General features: G+C 41.1%; 1 protein-coding gene across 3 annotated transcripts in view; it reads left to right on the top strand.

Moving 5' to 3' along the window:
- Positions 1 to 21,318, top strand: part of hdlbpa (high density lipoprotein binding protein a) — a 76,634-nt gene extending 55,316 nt beyond the window's left edge. For 2 of the 3 annotated variants that reach the window (XM_072573123.1, XM_072573124.1), the window contains exons 20-28: positions 765 to 903; positions 5,066 to 5,205; positions 5,567 to 5,671; positions 7,665 to 7,799; positions 8,944 to 9,087; positions 11,147 to 11,326; positions 13,145 to 13,261; positions 16,186 to 16,314; positions 18,184 to 21,318. In XM_072573123.1, the coding sequence (XP_072429224.1) occupies positions 765 to 903; positions 5,066 to 5,205; positions 5,567 to 5,671; positions 7,665 to 7,799; positions 8,944 to 9,087; positions 11,147 to 11,326; positions 13,145 to 13,261; positions 16,186 to 16,314; positions 18,184 to 18,273 (1,179 nt within the window). In that variant the 3' untranslated portion in view covers positions 18,274 to 21,318. The remainder of the gene's footprint in view (positions 1 to 764; positions 904 to 5,065; positions 5,206 to 5,566; positions 5,672 to 7,664; positions 7,800 to 8,943; positions 9,088 to 11,146; positions 11,327 to 13,144; positions 13,262 to 16,185; positions 16,315 to 18,183) is intronic. The other variant, XM_072573125.1, reaches the window with a different exon arrangement.
- The last annotated feature ends 1,170 nt before the right edge of the window (positions 21,319 to 22,488 follow it).

Here is a 22,488-nt window from a genome sequence, read left to right as displayed (position 1 = left end):
GCCTGATACAATCCAGCATTGAATATGAATCATGTAGTGGCATTTTATTTTAATTTTCAGAAGTGAAAATTAACCCACTGAAGTTCCTTCGCTGTTATGCGGATTCATTAATTGACTTGAATTGTAGATCTCCAACTTGATCTCAGCAGTGCACATACCATAAGCAATCTTTCTTGAAAGTGCTAATAAGGTTGAGGCTGCAGCCTTTAGCAACCTTCAGTACCTCCTGAATATTAATGCCTTTATTGCTGAGTGCTGCATTGACTCTACACAAACTTCAACTGCAACTTAGTCGCATCCTCAATCTTCTAGAATCCATTGCCTAATGTGAACTAAGTTTCTCTCCTTTTTGTGTCAGCTGCATCTTTTGTTTTGAACTGTTCCAAGGTCTCTCTCCCTTTTTTTTTGTGTATGCATCCTCTGGTTCTCCTAACATTACTTTTTGAATCTTTGTCTCTGCTAGTCTTTACCTTCCAACATTGTTTTATTCCTTTTTAACTTGGAATGAGTGTTCATTTTCACCTGTCATCTAAAATAACTAGAACTGGGTATGAGACAAGCAATAATAAATTCTAAAGGTTAACTTTGACCCTTTTTCTTGTTTTCAAAGATTTATCTTTCTTTGAATCAGACTTTGTTCCTGCAACCCAGTCTCTATTACCTTTTCTCTTTGCTCTAAGCACCATATTGTTTTCCTTCTAAATCAGCTGAACATGCTGTAAGATGTTCTATTTGGACTAATTAGCACTTCTGCTTTGATACAGGAAGCTCAGGTGACCATAGAGTGTATAATTTCACAGAAGTTCCACAGGATGGTGATGGGTGCCAAAGGTTTGAATGTGCAACAGATCACCAAGGACCATAATGTACAGATCAAATTCCCTGAGCGCGAGGAGAATCAAGGTATTGTTTTATTCCTACTTCGTGCTTGATGACTGCTGCATTTCACACTTTTTATAAACTTGTTTAGAACTAACCAGTTACATACTGTTACAGTACAGATACACACAATTTAGCCCATACTGATGGTGCTGCACGTGAGCTTCCTTCCACCTTATTTCATCTCTCCCTTTCAACAACATCAGTTCTGTTAACTTATGCAATTTGTATGATATGATCTACTTGTACTGCATGCAAAACAACTTTTCACTGTACCTAGCTACATGTGACAAATCAAATTTTAAGAAATCCTTTTTTTTTTCTCTCACTTGGATTGTCCTCTTTGCTCTTAATACATCTTTTCATTGTACATCTTTACGCTCTCCACAAAGTGGCATTGAAATTTTAAAAATTTGAGAAGAATTCAAGCATTGTGTAATGTCAAGTAAGTGCCCATAATAAATTAAAAATTGACATTTGCTCATTTTATGTTCCTGTGACATCACCATTCTGACAGTACTTTGCCTACTCCATAGCTTTGGCATGGCATAAAATTATTATTTCTTTAACTCCAGTCATTTTCCACTTCTCTGAGCACCTGACTGAGATTTGGAAATTTTTCATACAAACTTGCTCCTCAACTGCAAGAGGCATCCTGCATTATTCCAATGGAAGTTGGCATTTAATTCTGAAGATGAGAGAAACTATGTAAAAGAAATAATACAAATATTGTGCACTTAAGCCAGTTAAGGTTTTTGTTTTGTTTAAACAAGAAATAATCTCCGATGAGCCATTTTCTGTTCATAGCAGAGCATGGAAGCTTAGATCTGGCTACGATTCTTCCTGGAGTACTATACCCAGCTCTCCTTTATTTGAAATTAGCCTATTCATTGAGAGTGGCAAGAACATGCTATCAGAGTTTCTCTTCCAATTAAAGTCCTAATTAGCAACTTGACTCCACTTTTAATAGTGTCTCCTCCATCTCTGAGGTGCTAAATGGATATTTCTCATCTTTTTTTCAGTCGGGAAAAGGAGAATGTTGTAGAGGAGGAGAATGAGATACAGGATATTAGACTAGAAAGGATTGAGGTTAGTAAGAAAGAGGGTTATTGATTCTAGAAGGAGTAAAAGTAGCCAAGTCCTCTGGGCTGGATGGGATTTATCCAATGGTTTTCTGGGAAACTAGGGAGGAGATGTTGGAGCCATTGACTTTACTCTTTGAGTCGTCATTGTCTACAGGTTTAATACCAGACGACTGGAGGATTGCAAATCTCGTGCCCTGTTCAAGAAGGGTGGTAGAGATGACCCAGATAATTATAGTCCAGCAAGCCTTGCATCTGTTGTAGGAAAAAGTTTGGAAAGGATTATAGGAGAGAGGATTTATAGTAATTTAGTAAACAACAATTTTTGATTGCAGCAAGTCAACATAGTTTTGTCAAGGGCAAGTCATGTCTCTCAAACCTCAGTTTTTTGAGAAGGTGACTTGGTATGGGGATGAGTGTAGGGCAGTTGACGTGGTGTACGTGGACTTCAGGAAAGCCTTTGATAGGGTTCCATATGGTAGGCTGTTGGAGGAAATGCAGAGGCATGGGATTGAGGGTGATTTAGCCGTTTGGATTAGAAATTGCCTTTCTGTAAGAAGGCACTGAGTGGTGGTTCATAGAAAATATTCTGCCTGGAGTCTGGTTACTAGTGGTGTGCCACAAGGATCTGTTTTGGGACCACTGCTATTTGTCATTTTTATGAATGACTTGGATGCAGGCAAAGGTGGATGGGTTAGTAAGTTTGCTGATGATACCCAAGTTGGTGGAGTGGTGGACAGTGTGGAAGAATGTTGTAGGGGGGCTTGGATAAACTGCAGAATTGGACTGAGGTGACAAATGGAGTTCAATGCAGCTAAATGTGAGGTGTTTCACTTTGGGAAGAATAATAGGAAGGCAGAGTACTGGGTCAGTGGAAAGATTGTTGGTGGTGTGGATGTGCAGAGGGATCTGGTTGTTCACGTACATAGATCCCTGGAAGTTGCCACCCAGCTTGATAGTGCTCTTAAGAAGGCATACAATTTTATTGGCAGAGGGATTGAGTTCCAGGGCTGCAATGTCATGCTGAAACTATACAAAACACTAGTGCATGCTCGCTTGTGTACAGTTCTGGCTGCCCCATTATAAGAAGGATGTGGAAGCATTGGAAATGGTGCAGAGGAGATTTACCAGGCTGTTGCCTGTCTGGAGGGAAGGTCTTGAGGAAAAGCTTAGACTTGGGTCTCTTCTCATTGCAGAGAAGAAGGCTGAGAGGAGATTTGATAGATACATATAATCTAATCTGAGAATTAGATAGGGTGGACAGGTGAGTCTTTTTCCTAGGATAATCACATCACCTTGTATGAGGGGCCATTACTGCAAATTGTGGGGTGATAGATTTAAAACAGATGTCAGCGAAAGGTTCTTTACTCGGTGGTAAGGGTGTGGAATGCCCTGCCTGCCAATGTAGTAGTTAACTCAGCCACAGTAGGGAGATTTAAACGGTCCTTGGACAAACACATGGATGATGGTGGGATAGTGTAGGGGAGTGGGCTTAGATTAGTTCACAGGTCAGCACAACCGATGGGCACTGAAGGGCCTATTCTGTGCTGTATTCTGTGACCCAAGTATTTGTTCCCCAAGACTTCTAAAGCTCCTCTTGCCTGCTTCCCTCCTTTAGATTCTCCATAAACTCCACCAGAATCTTAATTAATAAAATGACCTATTTCCCCCATGCCTCTGTGCTCTCAGATGTTTATGCTGTCTCAATCTACTGATGCCCCCATTCTAAATTGCTCTTTCTCAAACTTCACCCTGCTCAGTCTTTTGACCTTCCAGCAGTATAACCCACTGAGTTCTGATCCTCCAACTGTGACGACTTAGGTGTTCCCACGTATTCCATGATTGCAGCTGTGCCTTGACCATTCTCCAAATACATTGCTCAATGTCCCACCCCCACCAAGCTCCCTCTTTCTCAATGACCTCCTTAATACTGACCTGTACTAATACAGTCTGGGTATGTCTGGAACACCAAAGTAAGACAAAGGCAACCCAGCCCCGTCAGTCTACTCTCTCTCGCAAAAGCAATGAAAAGGATTGTTGTCATTGCTAAGCAAGCTTGATAGCAATGACCTGCTCACTGACACCCAGTCCATTAGGGCCACTCAGCTCTTGATGTCATTGTAATCTTAAAGCAAACAAGAACAAAATGCTGAAATCCAGAGGTGAGGTGAGACTAACTGTCCTTGTTATCAAAGTGTGTGGAATTAAAGAAACCAAATTAATTTGGAGTCTGCGGGAGTTGGGAAAGCTCTTTGGTTGGAATCATACCTACCACTAAGCTGGTGGTTGTTATTGTAAGGTCAATCCTCTCCACTCCAGGGCATCATTTCAGGAGCTCCCCAGGAGATTCCCAGACACAACTATTTCAACTGTTCTTCTGAAAGACCGAAGGTCAGAAAAGTGGGGGGGGGGGGGTGTTAGGGTGTTCACTGATAGCACAACTTTTTTTGTTATTGTTTCCAACTTTGCAGATAATGAAACAGTCTATATCTGAATGCAGTAAGACCCAGGACAATATCCAGGTTTGGGCTGACATTCTTGACACCATCCATGTCAGAGTCTGCTTGATTGACAACACAACAAATCCTAGACAGTAGCAGCAGTGTGCAGCATCTGAAATGCATTGTATTTAAGATAGGGGCAAATGGGGTTCTTGTTTAGTCATGGGTTACAGCGTGAAGGTGGGAGAATGGCTTTGAGAAACACATCAACCATGATTGGTCATACAGACTTGGTGAGCTAAAATGGCCTAATTCTGCTGATTTATTTTGTGTACTTGCACCACTTCACAAACCAGTGACCACCATCCCAACAAGGACAAGGGCAGCAGGTGCATGGGAACACCACAACCTGCAAGTTTCTCTCTAATCATAAGCCATCCTTACTTGGAAATTTTTGCTTGCTTTTCTTCAGTTTCTATGGGTCAAAATCCTGGCACTCCCTTCTAACATCTGTGTTTACCCTACATCAAATACATCTACAGGGTTACTGGGGCTCAGCCAGTGATTCACCCATCCTGTGAATGAATAAGAAAATTGTTTGATTGTAAAATTTAGAGTCACTGTCACACACTGGAATAAAACACTTTGTCCTGTTTCTCTCAGCAGTCGAGCAGCAAGTCCATGAGAATGGAGAGACTGATGGAGAAGTTAAGGACGTTGATCTTGCTGTGCCCCGGAAGAATGACATCATTATTATTTCTGGACGAAAGGAACGCTGTGAAGCAGCCAGAGATGCTTTGCTAGTATGTTTTTAAACTGTGACCTCTGTTTCAATATGGGAAAGTATGTGTAATAGAAACCTTTTTATCAAATAAATAGGAGGCTTTTAATTGCAGCCTCGGTGAGGGCTGTAATTATAAAACAACAAATATGACCAACTCCAAAAGAAAGTTATTTCTGGTTTTATATATTTTATCAGTGTGACGTTAAGTCAGGTACAAGAACCCATCCAGAAATTGTGACTTGTAATTTATTAGCACTATTTATTCAACAGTTTATAGGTACGGGAATGTCAAGATTCTTTCTTTCTTTGTCACCAACAGTAAATTGTAGCTCAGTACTCAGTGAGACAGAGGCTGTTTTTCATGGGACATTCTCTTGCAGGCATTGGTTCCTGTAACTATCGAAGTGGAAGTGCCCTTTGACTTGCATCGTTACATCATTGGCCAGAAGGGTAGTGGCATTCGTAAAATGATGGAGGAATATGAGGTAAAATTTGCTAATGCTTAACTAGTAGACTGAAACAGAGACAGGATGTTGCATCCCCCCCTCCGTAACTTAAAGATTCGTTATTGTTGACTTTATTGTAGGATCATTATTGTTGAACCTGGATAGTCCAGTTTTATAGATAAAGAAGCTGTTTGACCCCTCTAGTTCATGCCTGATCTAAAGAGAACTAGCTACCTGAATTCTTTGATTTTACTCCATGGTCATACCTTTTTTCTTTTCAAATTTCATTTTCATTTCCAATTCCAGTTATTTATCAGTCTCCTGTTCATTAATGTTGGATTCTGCATCCATGGCAGGGCATTTTCATTGTATTTTAAAATCTGCTCAGCTCTCCATTTCAGTCTTCTGATTTTGAGTTTTTGTCCCGGGTACTAATTCTCCAATGACAGGAAATGTCTTTAAAATTGGCCAGTCTTTCTAATGCTCACCTCCTCCCTGCCCTCCACGCACATCGCTGACCCATTGCTCCAGTGAACAGAGCATTAATCTCTAGTCATTCCTGGACAGACATTTTGAGGATCACCTGAATATTAATGTGGAAGTGAAATCTTTATTATTTTTCCTCCGTTCCCCAACTTGTGGCCAGAGAGACCATTTGTAATACCTCTTTACTGCCCACGATTGCCAGTGTATCAAATATAGAATGTACGTTTTACATTTAGATGTTGTAGTAATTAAATCAACATTTTGGTCAAACAGCCAAAATCTTGGCCAGCAGGGGACGTAGCAAACTTATTATCGTGTCCCACCTGCTGAGACTTGGAGGTGCAACAATATCAGCCCAAATGGTCCATATGTGACACCCCTGTCCAAGTTGTGAATGGAGTTTAATCTAGTATCCATAATTCTGTCTCATTCAGAGTTGACAATGAGCATGCCAGAAACTGATGCTCCTCTCTTTTATTATTACCCCCACACTACTGTCTAACTGCTGTAATGCTTATTTCCCCCAGCGTGTGTGTGTGTGTGAGACACTGAAAGACCCATGGTGTACAAATCTTTATTCAATTTCCACAACCAGGAAGAAATGAAATGTCCAAGTGACAGGCAGTGCCCTTCAAATCAAAGGGCAATGCTGTGTGATCAAACAGTGAAGGGGAGGGCAGGGATTAAAGCAAAATAGAATTGGGAGGGGGAAACACTTCTTCTTTTTTATTATTATTTGTAAGCCAGGGCTCCCTGATTGGGGCTGTTAATCTGGTCCAATTACAATTCTTTTATTCTGAGTGTCTAATTACATATCCTGTAATTTATGATCACCACACCCTTATTTTTATTTTAAATTTTTTGCATATTTCTTTTGAAGTTTATAATAGCGCTTGCCAGTGTCCATGATAGTTGTAGGCCAAGGAGTCGATTGGCAGAATCCATATATTCCAGCATAGGATACTGAAACATGAGATGATTGGAGAGTCACAATTTGTCCTTTCATAAAGGACTGTAGAGAGCTACTCTTGATGAGCAGTGAGTGATGCTCATGGCCTAAGGTGGTATCCTGGAGTTTTGCTGCTTAAATTATTTTCCTGAGGCTTTTTTTATTGCTTTTCTCAGTTTTCTTTAATTATGATGTGTAATAGTATATATGATTATCCGAGCAATAGTACAGGTTGGGCTTGAGTCTGATTTTGGCCTTTGCTCGCCCTATTTTTTGCATGTTGAATATTCCATGTAATAGAGCCATTAAAGTATGAAATAACTAAAAGTAGGGCACTTCTAATGAAAGCTCTTCATATCCTGTAATTTGAATACACTCATTGTTTCAGAATACTACTTTAAGCTGTTTCGGACTGTATTAAGTTCCTGTAGGTGCAAGTGTCTGCATCTTTGTTTAAAAACTTGCTGCATTAACTTTGTTTCCCCTTATCACGGATTGAATTAAGTGAGAAATGGTATGGAATCTCCAACTTATCAGTGTAGCCCGCTATGTTCAGTGTTGCCAACTGTTGTACGTTTTTTTTAAAAACATACGTAGGTGAACATTGCTGTGCCCCCTCCTGAGGAGCAGTCGGACATAATTAAAATCACTGGGCTGGCTTCTCACTTGGACAGAGCTCGGCAAGGACTGAATGAGCGGGTCAAAGAACTTCAGATGGAACAGGAGGACCGGGTAAGCACGCTCACTTAATACAGAATGATTCATAATATCAGTTGCAGAATGATTCATGATATCTGAAGTTGTGTAGCATAGACGCCACCTCTATTGTTTGAGCTTGGCCAATTTGCTCCATACGTAATCCAGAAACATTAAAATAAAGGAGGAGGTCATGCAGTCTTGTTTTTGAACCTGCTCCACCATTCAATATGATCATGGCTGATCATTCAATTTGGTCCTTTGTTTCCACTTCCTCCCCAGTTCCACTGATCCATTTAGTCCGAAGAGCTATTTCTACATCTTTCATGAAAGTCTTCCACATTTTGGCATTAGTTTCGGTGGCAAAGAATTCTGCAGGCTCACCACTGTCTGGGATGAAATTCCACCTCATCTGTCTTAAATGAGCTTTCTCTCTCATTCTCAGAATCTGACCCCTTGATCTGGATGACCATCTTTCCTGCATCTACACTGTAAACCTGTTACAATGTTTTGTAGATTACTGAGAATTTTGTTCGTTCTTTGTTTACAAGCATGTCTCCGGTCTTCCAGCCTCTTAACATAGGTACAGACATCTGCATTCGGTGGTGGGTAAAGGTATAATCATTAAACACTTGGTAGAGGTCTCCTTTTGTCTTTTCTATTGCTGTCCTCTTCTACCATATTGTTCTTCTCCTCCTCCTCTTTCCTCTTTCCTCCTCCTCCCCCCTTTCTCTCTTTCTCCTCCCCCCCCCCCCCCCCCCCCCCCCAATCTGATTCAGGAGTGATATGAGAAAGCACTTGGTCACACACAGGGTCATGACCTTTTGTTTTTATCTTTCATTCTCTCTTGCTCCATTTCTATTGTCATTGCTGTATGTGGAGTGAAGTTGAATATTTAGAGTTTAATTGTGGTGTTATTCGTGATTTGTTGAATTAGGTGTATTTGGAAGTATAAACACTGGACTGAATGAAGGTTTGACACTTTTTTGCATTGTTAGTCATCAACTCCGACTAGTAAAGAGCTAGCTGAAAACTGATTTTTGGGTTCATTTTAAGTTTATTGGAATGCATTTCCAGTAATTCTCACGCTTGGCAGAACTTTAAGATTGTGAACACTGGAAACAGTTGTCAAATACTGAGTTCTTCACACCTTCTCCCCCCCCCCCCCCCCCCGCCACAGGCTCTGAGAAGTTTCAAGTTGACAATCACTGTGGATCCACGTTATCACCCAAAAATCATTGGCAGAAAAGGTGCAGTTATTACTCAGATTCGCATGGATCATGATGTCAATGTGCAATTTCCTGACAAGAATGATGAAAATCAGGTATGGACCCCTTTTCTCTCAGACCCTGACACAATTTGGATGTGGTGCTATGCCTCTTGCGCTCTCGGGCAAATAATTAAGTGATGGCAGATGGTACTTAGACCACAAGGATGCCATTTCTGGCCTCTGTATTTCATTGCTTTTCAAAAGCAAAATTGCAAATATCCCTGGGCAGTCAAATACAGATTTGTCTGTTTAGTATGGAAGCGATCCAGCCTTGAACAGTAAGTGATGCTTGCAAGGCACCATCCCCAATAGTGCAGGGTGATAAACAGCTAAACCTGCAAAGTGGAATTTTACCATCTCCTGAGTAAGAACAGCTATGAAAAGATGGTGACCTGAAGATTGAGTATTTATACATGTGAAGATAAGCTTGACCAGTGTGTAGGAAGAGAATAGAGGGAAATGGTAAGTTGAGAATTGTTCCAAACACACGTACTGAGAGAGATTTGGTTTTAACACATGGAAGAGCTAATGGAGGCAGATTCTTCTGTCATTCAGTGCAATCATGGCAGCAACTCCTTTTCTAGCAATCCATGTCTCCCCTTTCCCTCGATGTAAATGTTCTCAAAGGTTTTCCCACTGTGTGACCCTTCACTGAGAATGTGTAGCGGGGTGTGGCTCATATGAAGAGCAGGGTGCAGGCACGGAAGGCCTGAGAGACCAGGAGCTGCATGTGTTTCCTCTGAACCCATGACCCCAAAATTCTGGGACCTAATTCCCATCCTTTATGGAAGACCGGACTTGGTGTATCAAGAAGTACCAATCTCCGAGAATGCTCCTCTCTTGAGCATTCTCAATCTTTTTGGGGTAGATGGTTCCAAAGATTCAAAGCCCTTTTTCAGAAAAAGTTTCTCCTAATCTCAGACTTAAATGTCTGGCCCCTTTTTTATTCCTGAGATTGTGACACCTGAGTTCTGTGTGCCCCAGCCAGGAGAAACATCCCAGTTGGGCCAAATGGCCTATATCTGTACTGTTTAATTCATTGTAATGTTCGCATAATGTTAGGGGCATGGCACTAACTCTTAACAACATTCAGGGTGGTGGGTGGGTGGGGGGGCATGTGGCAGGAGGAAGAAAAACTGCAGATGCTGGAATTCAGAAACAAAAACAGAAATTGCTGTTTTATGATCTAAATTATGACTATCTTCCTTGTCGCATAATTTTCTTTTGTTAAATTTCCTCAAAACGTGTTAATCTATTGGAATTGCCAGCAACATGTAAGCACATCCCATTGGAGTGTGAACATACTTTTAAGATGCACTATAGCTTTAACCCCTACTTCAGAGATTCTTATCTCAAAAATAGAGTGACACTTAAACTCAACAGGTCTTGCAGCATCTGGAGAGAAATCAGAATATCACATTTTGGGTCCAGTGACCCTTCAGAACCGATGGTAGCTAGGAGAAGGTTGGGGGTTTGTGCAAGGTGAGGTTGGTGGAGGAGGGAGGATTAATGAAAGGCAGAGAGAGAACAACAGTGGACAGATGAGTGGGTAAAGGTCAGTTTGGGAGAATGAATAGCTAGTAATGGGGACTATTTGTAGCTGACAGTGGGCTGTGTGGTAGCAGCCCATGTGGTGATAAGGCCTGGTATGGGGACTAGGATAAGAATATGGGAGAAGGTGCTTGAGCCCTAAAGTCGTTAGACCTCAATATTGAGTCCAGATGGTTGCAGAGATCCCAAGTGGCAAATGAGGTGTTGCTCTGCCAGCTTGCACTGAGCTTTCCTGGAGCACTGCAGCAAGCTCGAGACAGATGTTGGCATGGGAACACTGACGTGTTGAAGTGGCAGGCAACTGGAAACTTGGGGTCATTTTTGCAGAGGGAATGTAGGTGTTTGGTAAAGTGGCTACTCTCTGTACCTAGCTTCCCCAATGTTGTCAAATGGGTGGGCACTGTGGCCCATTGTCTGGAGTAAGGGCAGTTTGTTACAGTCATGTCAGTGTTGCTGGATGAAGGGAAAAGTGATTAAAGTCAGTCAGTGGAACAGATATTTGTTACAGCGCATGAGGATGTTTGATCTATCACTTCTGACCACTTCCTGCTTCTCTTTTTAGGATCAAATAACTATCACTGGGTATGAGAAAAATACAGAAACTGCCAAGGAAGCCATCATGAAAATAGTGTCTGAGCTGGAGGAAATGATATCTGAAGACATTACTCTTAACCACAAAGTCCATGCCCGTATTATTGGTGCTCGTGGAAAAGCCATCCGAAAGATTATGGAGGACTTCAAGGTGAGCTGCTTGTATCCTATGATGATTCAACAGGAGACCAAAATCAACTGTAAAATCAGAAAAGAATGTGGTGTGCATTTTTATGCTTCCAACTCTGGGCGAGTTCACCAACAGTCATGAAAACGAACAGAAAACACATGCAATATCTCTCAGAAGTGCCCATGATGCTTTGGTGCGGTTAATCATCCTTAAATGCTCAATACGTTAACCAGAGCTCCCAAGTAAATTCAATCCTAATTTTCTAATCCTGGTCAGGTCAAATAAATTGACCATTACTCATCTTGTCATTGCTTAACTGTTTCAAGTTTTCAGTGAGGTTAATCCTGAAAGCAAACTGTGGCTCTTCCTTTTTGAGCAAGGATTGCCAGAGAAGCAGATCCTCCTGTGCCATGGAATGGCATAACCTGTAAGAACAGATATTAATATGAAATCTGGAGACCAGTGTAGGGTGTCATTCAGGAATGAAGAGTGTTTTTGACAGTATGAGGAAGAATGGGAGAGAGATGTGATTGCATTGACCCATACTACTGAAGCAATTTCACTGAAGAGCCTGAACTCCACTTTGATCCCTATCCCTCCTTTTAAAAGTCTACCTTTCACTTTCTATCACATCAGCTTCCATGTTCAACAGATTTCACAATTAACCCCCTCTGGTGTGGTGCCACTGTCACTTGGCTTCCCTTCCTGTCCACTTTCCATGTTCTGAAGGGATTGTACCATCCACACAACTGTCTGTTGCCTCAGTCACGTGAACCCCAACCCAAACCTTTTTCGCCACAAACTCATGGAAAACTAATTCCTGTGCTTATTTCCTAATTTCTTTTTCCAAGCACCCCAACACACCTTCCATGTGAATCAGCCAGTCATTTCTTTTAGTTTAGAATATTGTATCTGCTGCTCAGTGGAGTCAGCTTCATATTGGGGAGACCAAACACAGATTGGAGGGTGACCCCTTTTGCAGAGCATTTCTATCAGGGAAAAGAAAGTGAGGACTGTAAATGCTGGAGATCAGTGTGCTGCTAGAGAAGCACAGCAGGTCAGGCAGCATCAGAGGAGCAGGAGAATCAAGGAAAGTGAGATTGTTCTGATGAATGGCTTAAGCCCAAAACAACATCGATACTGCTCCTCTGATGCTACCTGACCTGCTGTGCTTTACCAGCACCACATCCTCTGCTCTAATATCTTTCAGTCCACAAGTATTAGCCATGCTGGGGTGCACTAATTCTTCATCTTACTCTGCCTCCTAACCCAAGCTAATGAAGCTTAACATGAACATAAGGGACATCTGAAGTCAATACAGAAGGCTGTAACATTCATTTAATTTCAGATCATTACCTCTGCCCTTTATTTAAATTGGTGAAGATTCTGCTTTACAAATGTATACCTTCTCTAGACCACCCTTTTTATTACTTGTCCTATTATCAGCCCTTTCATTATGCACCACCAACCCTATAGTCACTCAATCTCCCCTCCTTTTTTTTTTCTCTATCCTGTCCCAGACCGTCCCTTTTTGATTCGTTCCTCCTCTACCATTTCTTGACTACTTACTTTGTCTAAATTGTGTTACAGCCCTGATGTGTCCAGCTCTGTCAAAGGGCAGTTGACTTGAAATATTAATGCTGTTGGAATCTAAGGGGAGAGAAAAGACCACCTGAATATTTCCAGCAATTTGTTTTATCTTGAATGAATGATTGTGTGTGTGTGTGTGTGTGTGTGTGTGTGTGTGTCTTAAGTTGTGATACATCTCACTGGTATTTATCTGATGTCTTCACAGATACTACTTAAATACAGGTAATTCATCTTTTCTGTTGTGTGCAGGTTGACATTCGTTTCCCTCCATCTGGGGCAGAAGATCTTGACTGTGTCACTGTGACTGGTCTGCCTGACAATGTGGATGAGGCTATTGATCATCTCCTGAACTTGGAAGAGGAATACGTAAGTCTCAGTTTAAGTGTTGCTGCTCCGACCAGTACGTAACAGTGCATCCCAGTTTAGCAGCAGACCTTCCAGTGACTTTATGATACTGACACCAGGTTTCATTTAAGGGAATTCTCAGCACCTCCAGTGCTGACCTCTTGTGTTTCCCTGATGATAGTGCTCTGTTGATGGAAGTACCTTCAACTGTCAAATTCCTGAGCTTCAGCATTTCTTCCTAAACCCTTCCTTCTCTGTCTTCTCTCAAGATGATCTTTGAAATCTGCTTCTTTGATAATGCTTTTGGTAATTTTTATCTCCTTGTATGACTTGGTGTCAAATTTTGACTGCTAAAATTCCTGTGCAATATCTTTAAAATATTTTACTGCATTAAAGGCATTCTATAAATGCCAACTTTTATTGTTAGACATGCAGATTGGAACTGCATTATCCTATTGAGCTTGACCCCGGTTCTGCAGGCAGTGTGCTATACATTTTTCCAGGCTGGCTGCATGGAGTCTGCACATTCTCCCCGTGTCTGCGTTGGTGTCTTCCGGGTGCTCAGGTTTCCTCCCACAATCCAAAGATGTGCAGATCAAGTGAATTGGCCCATTGTGATAGGTGCATTAGGGAGTAGGGGAATGGGTCTGGGTGGGTTACTCTTCGGAGGGTTGGTGTGGACTTGTTGGGCTGAAAGGCCTGTTTCCACACTGTAGGAAATCTAATTAATCTAATTAACCTCTCTCTCACCAACTCTCTTTTTTTTGGTCTACACTATCCTCTTTACAGTTTACAATGCTTTCAAGTTTTTAGTATCATCCACAAACTTTGAAATCATCCCCTGTGCACTAAGATTCAGATCCTTTAATCTTTCTCAGAAGGTGAGGGTTCAAATACCACTCCCGGGCACTCCACTACAAACCTTCATCCAGCTTGGAAAATAATTATTAAGCATCGCTCTGTTTTGAATCCATTAACTAATTTTGTACTAATGTTGCTATTATCCTTTTCTATTCCATAAGTATAACTCTTCTTACAAGTCTATTATGTGGCACTGTATTGCATGCCTTCTGGCAGTCCTTGTACACCACATCAATAAAGATTTTCTCATTGAACAGCTGACAAAAGAGGTCAAAGAAAAACTCGCCAGTGACTTAAACTTTATTTTCACCCCCTCAAAATCTATGCAGGTTCTTGCTAATTTTTTCCAGGTGACTATCCTGAGTAATTTGTTTCTTGAAGCTTCTGCATCATGAAAGTTAAACTGACGGGACTGTATTTGCTGGGCTTTTCCCTTGCATCCTTGTTTGAACAGGGGTGATGTTTGCAATTTTCCTGTTTTTTATTTTCTGACACCTAGAGTCTAGAAAAGACTGTGTGGGGTCATGGCCAGCACCCTTCATTGGATATGTCTCATCCAGTTCTGGTGTCTTGTCAATCTTGAGTATCAGTAGTCTATCAAACACTTATTCCTTGTCAGTTTTGAGCTCCTTCTAATGACAGTTTCCTCATGGCTCCGTGGTAAAGACAAATATGGAGAATTTTGTTTTAATACTTCAGCCATGCCTGAGTGAAAATATGTAAATCTGCTTTATGGTCCCTAATCACCCCCAATTCTCCTCTTATTCTTGCTATTTGTGACTATGGAAGACTTGAGGATTCCTGTTCCTATCCAAAGAAGCAATATTCCTCTTTGCTTCTCTTATATTTTTTGTATTTCCCCTTTGAGCCTTTTCATTCTCCATTATACTTGCTACCTGATCCTTCAGAAGCAACACTTCTTTATCTTAATTTTACTCTCTCTACTTTGATAGCCAGGGACCTGGAGATTTGTTTTCCCTACATTTCCCTTTGAGGGAATGTGCCTTTGCTGTATCCTCTTTGAAGGTGACCCTTTGTTCAATTACAGTTTTTGCAGCCGAACTTTCATTTGTCTAACCTGTCTAGCTCTGTTCCTGCGCAATTGAAGTCTGCTTTCTGCCAGTTGGTGTTTTGTATTTTTTTTGTTTTCACTTGACTGTGGATTGACTACCATCATTCTTCACCATCTTGGGCATTTATGTACAATGATCACTGTCTCCTAAATGCTCCCCCACTGACATTTGATCCACTTGGTTGTGCCTCATTTCCCATTTCCATGAGGAATTCTGTCCTAACTTAAATGGATCATGATTTCTGGCTGTTCATCATCCTGGCCCCATGTATCTCCAAAAGAAAAATGCTTCTCCTCCCCAACTTTCATCAAACTCTCCACTCAGTCACCTTTTGCCTTCTGCACCAAATTCCCAGATGTACTCTCTCTAGACCTCTGTCACTTAGCATTGACTGACTATCGTAGAATCATTACCGTGTGGAAGTAGGCCATTAAGCCCATTGAGTAAGCACAGACCCTCTAAGCATCTCATCCACACCCACCCCATCCCTGTAACCCTGTGTTTCCTATGGTTGACCAACCTAGGTTGCACATCCCTGGACACTATATGGGCAGTTATTAGCATGGTCAGTACACCTAACCTGCTTATCTTTGTAGTGTGGGAGGAAACCCACACAGACACTGGTAGAATGTGCAAACTCCACACCGGAGGCTGGGAATGCACCCATGCCCCTGGCTGTGAGGCACTAGTGTTAACCACCTGAGTTACTATGCCACCCTATGCATCCTTATTGATGCTAAGGTGGATATGAGTAACTTCTGAGGGTCATTAGTCTTTTGCAAATCTTCCACACAGAACAACGGGGTCAGCTCATTGAATATATTCCAGGCTGATTTAGGTAGATTCGGGATTTGACAAGGAAGTTTAGAGTTATGGGCCCAGTGGGAAAGTAGAGTTGAGGCCACAATCAAGCAAATAGTGATCTTTTGGAATATTTAAAGCAGGCTTGATGGTGTGAATAACGTAGTCCACCTACTATTTCTTGATCCATCTCTCCCCTATCTTTTTTAGATGTCGGATGTTGTGGAAAATGAGGCTATGCAGGCATACATGAAACCAGCATCACGTGTGGATGAACCAAAAACCACCTCAAAGGGCTTTGTGGTGAGAGATGCACCATGGACCAGTAGCACAGAAAAGGTAAAGAGCCTTCATGCTTCACTGTCTTGTTTATCTAGGAGGACTGGACTACTCTCAGCTTATGTGGCAGCCTGTGTATAGTTACTGGTATACTGGAACAGAAGCTTTCGTGTGTGTGTTATAGTAAACCTTGATACCAAGGCAGCTCTAGCTCCTAGACTGAGGGTAAGGTGCAGTCCACCTCCAACAACCCAACCATCTTGGGGGGGTGGGGTGGGTGGGGGGGGGGGGGGGGGGGGGGGGGGGGGGGGGGGGGGTGTTGAAACACAAACATCTTGTATTTTAAAATTGAGAGTTTAAGATTGAAAGTGGAAATAAATTTTGGAACAGAAAGATTATTAGATTGTTCTGCAGTGTAGTTCTTGCCAATAGTGATATTTTGCATTATTTGACTCTGCATTTCTTTAAGTTCAATCTGATTTGATCATGGTTTCCACCTGGCTCTTTTTTCCAAGTGTCTGGTATCTTAATATGCTAACCACCTGTAGCGTGATGGACTCTACTTTTGGTAAACTCATACTGTGATCACAACATTTGCTTCCAGTGATTATGGCTGGGTGACTCTTAACCCAAAGAAACCAGTTTACTCTTGATATGTGTGTTCTGCACTGTGCAGTTCCCACTCAGTTTGGCAGGCTAGTTTTGTTTTAATGTTCTTAGCTTCCATCTTGAACTAGGCCAGGTTTGAAACTGGCTGGATTTTCAGCTATAGAGTAGAGAAGTTTGAAGATTTCAGATGATCTGCCCAATCCAAGAAATCATCTCCTCCAATTTTGATATGAATCAATGTTGGTTTTTTTTTAAAAAGTGAGATGAAAAGTATACAAGGGAATCCCCAACTTATGAGTAACTTACAAATGCTTGTACTTACACTCATGAAAGGGATCATATTTGTAATTTTAAAGATCCAACATATGAACATCTGCTGTACTTGTGAACGTCTGCTTTCCAGCATGTTCTGTCTTATAAATCAACTTGTGAACTCATTCTCAACCTGGGGACTATCATATTATGTTGGGGTTATAGAACATGAATGAGTGGATGAGAGTCCATCCTGTGTGAAAATGTGATTTTCTTCCCTAGAAGGAGAGTCCATTTGAAAGTGACCTAAATATGTCACGTGCAAGCAAGCACGTTATTGTAATAGTGTCTGGGGAAAACCGCTATTGTGTTAATGAGTGAAATGTTTATACTGTTGGCTTTCTGACAGGCAGAATAAACATATTAAAGCAACTGCTTTAGAATTGACTTCACAACAAAAGATTAAGTTTTTAATTCTGAAGAATCCAGAGTTCAGATCAGGAGGGAAAATAGTTTCTCTGTTTCATTTTTAAATGGATGAAGTTCCGTTCAGGGGGAGTCAGCAGAAATGGCTTCCAATCTGTGGAGCTTCCAACCCAGGAGATCCTGCATCGAAGTCCTCCTGAGTTTTTAGAACTGAGAGTTTTAAGCTATCAGAATTGAGGTTCTTGATAGCAGGACCATTTTTTTAAGAAAAAAGTAGCTGTAGTAGTCCCAAGATAAAAGACTGGATAAGATGTGAAATAGGTTGTAGTCTTGTTTGGATGTTGTATTAGCATCTTTCTAACTTTTCCAATTAGTTTTGTTTTTCCATTTGCATAATGAACATCTTCAGACTTGTGAATATTTGTGTGAGTAAACAACTGCAAAAGAAGAATTAAAATGCAATCGATCATGCCAGGTTTTGTACTGGGATCTGATTTGTCCGATATTATCATTAGGCTGGGGTCATAAACATGTGTTTTATAATTTTATATTCATTTGGTGATTTGACTTGCTTTGGGGAAAATTCCATGTAACTTTTTATATTTGAATTGCTAAGTAACTTGAATTCTTTATCTCCTCCAGGCTCCAGACATGAGTAGCTCTGAAGACTTCCCAAGTTTTGGTGCTCCTGTTGCTCCAAAGACTTCACCGTGGGGACCGAAAAGATTCTGAGCAGGAAGAAGCTCTATTTTCCAAACCGCCCCCCACCCCACCCCACCCCACCCAATCCCCTCGTATTGCTGGGTTGCCACAATGTGCTTCCTATTTGATTCCAGTTCAGCAGCCTAGCAAGTAATTAGTGTAGCAAAAATTACTTCCTGTGTCAGTCATTTCCAAAAACACAATAGCCGTGATTTGAAGGCCATTCTCGCGAGCCTCGTCTCTAGCCACGCAGTTGCGTGCTTCTAAACCCCACGGCATTCCACACACCCTGACAAACAACTGTTTGAAAACAGTTTGCCGCTGATTCGATGCAAGGGCCCAAATTGCAGTGTTTATCCAAATTACCCACACAACTTGGTCCACTGCTTATTTCAGTCAAGTCATCATCTGCAGGAATTTGAAGCAAAGACTGGGTGGGGTTGTGGTCTCCTGATTTATTTTTTTTTAAATCCCTGGAGTCAGCATCCTTTTGCCTACCTTTGCAGTTTTCCTGGTTAAAAGTGCAATTGCTTTAACCCTTCAACTGCCACTTGCCATAGAGCTCTGAAGCCCATTTTTACACCTGCACTTCAAATTTGACTGTGAATCCGGTCCTTAAATCACAGCTCAGCTGACCTCATTTTAAATTAACCTCATTTTGAATCAGGTGTTCCTCCCTAGCAGGTAGACCCAATGCTATGCCACTGTTCCAGGTCACTCTATGTGCACAGCCTTGGTTGTTTTCCCCCTATCCTAATGGTTGGGCCATTGTGCATATGATGATATTGCTTTGTGCAAAAATGAGGCTGTGAGCACAGCATGTAAATGGAACTCTACTTGCCATAACAGGGCCAACAGCAAATGAGCACTGAGGGGATTTAGAAAAAAAAATGCAAAAACAAGCCAAATGGATTCTCTTAAACTGTCCCACAGCCAAAGACTCATTGCTTTGTGCAAAGTTTCTTTGTGCAAACACAGCACAAAGCCAAGGCAATGACTGATGAACAATGATGAAGGGTGAAACCTCAAACTTTCAGCCTGCTCCTGCTGCAGAGATCTCCTGAAGTGGTATTTCTTTGCCCAATTGCTCTTTCATAGTACAGATTTTATTTGAACAAGAAATTCTCATTCCGTTTGAGAACATCTGAGACACATTAAAATGACAGAGTTGTTTACCCTGGGCTTATTTGGTGTTTCTGTATACAGAAAAGGCACTAAATTAAGTTTTGTGCATGCTATGTATCTGTTATACATAGAGATGCATGGTATTGACTTTGGTCATGTCAGTGTGTCAACTCCAAAGAGCTCAAAAGAAGCTGCATTACAGAATGCACATTAATGTCAGTGTATAGAGTATACCACCTACTTGTAATTTGATATAAACAGTATTTTGAAAGAGAATCTTCCTCTTCCAAAGTGGAATTTATTTTTTCATGCAAATGAGGACTGCCCATGTTGAACAGTAAGGAGGGGGTGGTAAGGGAAAGAGCTGTGCAGTTCCCCACCAACACTACACATTCTGGGTCAATGACCTCAGGCTGGTAAATCTTAATAGCCAGATTTTGGTTCCTAGTAAATCATGCACTTGGGTTAATCCACACATTAGCCCTCTTAACACAGCACAGAATACCCAAAGGTTGAGGGCGTGTGGCTAGGAAGGAGAGCAGACTGCATAACCTATGAATAGGAAGTGCAACTTCTCTTTTTTTTTTGGTAGCTTGTGTCTTGCCCACCATTACTAATGCCACTCCCTGTGACTGGGTCTTTACTACCTTTTTGTTGAGATGTGGAGTACTGATGGACAGGGCCTGTTGACCTTTTGGGTTAGCTTGTTTGAGAAACTGAACTTTGAGATCTACAAGGAGAAAGAAAACTTGATGAAAACACTAATCTATTGAAAATGCAATCATTTTGTTTTGATTTTTCACCCAATTTTCCCCATAGACTCACTTGACTGCGAGAGAGACTCTTGTCACGATCCACAGTCCAGTGAGTTGAATCTGTTTTATTTTTAGACTATTGTTTCAAGTCTCTGCTTGATAGATAGGAAACCCAGTTGCTTTGCTATGAATCTGTTTTTGATTCATAACTTTGGCTTCCTTTCATAATCAGGTCCCAGTTTTGTTTTTAAATCTTGCTGAATACTGGATGGATTTCTAATCTGTTAAGCATTGTCCAATTTATTGAGCATTTCTGTCACGTGTAAAACAGAAGAGAGAGCCCCCACCCACCCCCTTGCAGCACCCTTGCCAAAGGAGAATTGGCTTGATCTAGTTGATGCCAATATCTGGCTATTCTTACAATTAAGAAATGTAGTGATAATTAAGTCACTTCTGAATTATTAACTGCCCTTTCAGAAGCTGGCTATCTCTTCAGTGTGATAGTCTCTTGCTGGCACTTTAAAGCTGAGGTGGGGCTACCCTTGTGTACTTGCATGTGCTCATATGTGAGTTTGCACCTTGCAGATTTAAATGTAATTTGTAGATCTCAGTTTGATAATGCTTCGGTTTAACTGGGATAAAAAAATTTTGGTTTTTCTTTTGAAACAACTTGCTAATCTTCTCAGGGCGTCAGTGTGCAATTCCCCTCTGCAGGCTGTAAGGATGCTAGCTGAAAGCTGACTTGCCCCTAATGTAAGGAGTAAAGTAGCAATAATGTCCCAAGACCGCCAGGTGCAAATTTGGTACTAAGTTCTTTAGCAGAACACCACTCAGCCAGTGTTGGCAGCCTGCTGGCACACTTTAGGTTCAGCTTACGTTTGAAGTGGATGTCCATGCATTAGGTACTGTGGCCTGTTTTGTCCTTTTTGTTCAAACCATCAATGTTCCAATGACATTTCCTTGTCTGCTATTGATCCTGCCCTGTTGATACAGTAATGAAGGATTTGAGAAATGGGCCTGTTTTCACTGCTCACATCTGTTCAAGTCTTCCATGTTGATGCAATACGAAGAACAAGCAGTTTCCATGTAAGACCCATTGGCCTTAACTCTGAATGGAGATATGCAAATGTATAGGAGATATGGATGACACTGGAATTTTATAAATCCAAAATTAAAAAAAAACGAATAACCAGTCTTTCTGCACTGTTCGCTTGTGTTTTTGTACAACTTATCTGCTACAATCTGAAGTTTATCACTCATTCAATTTGTTGCGTTTGGTCTTGGCAGTTCATGTGGAAAGACTGAAGGACATCCTTCAATGTAAATTTTGTTGTGGCAACTAAACAGCAGATGGCCGCATGGCTAATGATGCATTTTGTTTTCAAGTACACAAGTTGAATTGAGTTATGAAATCATTAAAGTGGTTATAGCACAGGAGGAGGCCATTTGGCATTTCATATCTGCTAATTTTCTGAGAGCTTTGTGCTGGCCCCCTTTTAAATAATTATCTGATTTCCCTTTAGAAAGCCATGGTTGAAATTGTCAGTATCTATACTGCAGTGCATTTCAGATCCCTAGCTACTTTTTATTTCCTCAGGCCGACTCTGGTTGTTTTGCCAATCACTTTCATCTGACCATCTATATTAAAGGAGAATCGTCTGATTCTCTCTCTGGCCTATCCATGCAACTGGAATCTCTCCTTGCTGAAGCCATTCTCGTGAATGTTTTCTGCACATTGTTAAGTGGTACCCAGAGCTTGTATACAAAACTCTCCTTCCAATTAGACCATTACTTTATTTAAAAGTTTAAACATAGTTTTCCTTGTGTTTATACTGTGCCTCTATTCATAAAGCCTGTCCTCCTTCACTTTCTCAACATGCCCTGCAGCATTCACCAGTCCATGCACATAAACTCAATGAGCTCTTCTGCTCCTGCACAACATAAAGAATAAAATTCTAATTTTAGTTGGTAGGAACGACAAGTCAATAAATGTTTCACTTCACACTTTTCTCAGCACTCAATCAAGCTTCTAAAATGTTACCAATCTTCTAACCACCTCATCTCATCTTTGCAGCATTGTACCTCTTTTTTTGTTTTAGTTTGCTATCATCCTTAACTTAGCTGTCTCTTCCTCTTGTTGAAAGTTGTGGAATATCCCCACACATCTGCCACAACCTCTCAACCATTTCTGTTTGAACGATATTTTGCCAGTCTAGCCAGCTACCATTATACCCTTCTAATCACCTTTTTTTAAATTTAAAATTGTTTCAGACTTGCATTTATGTTTCTCCCTCAAACAGAAAATGGAATTTTCAGCATATTATGATTATTCTTATCTAAAGAGCATTTGTTAGGTTGATTTCCC

Source organism: Chiloscyllium punctatum, chromosome 6 (assembly GCF_047496795.1).
Source record: "Chiloscyllium punctatum isolate Juve2018m chromosome 6, sChiPun1.3, whole genome shotgun sequence".
NCBI classification, from domain to species: Eukaryota; Metazoa; Chordata; class Chondrichthyes; order Orectolobiformes; family Hemiscylliidae; genus Chiloscyllium; species Chiloscyllium punctatum.
The sequence above is the reverse complement of the archived record's forward strand: the minus strand, read 5'-3'. Positions and strand labels throughout refer to the sequence as shown.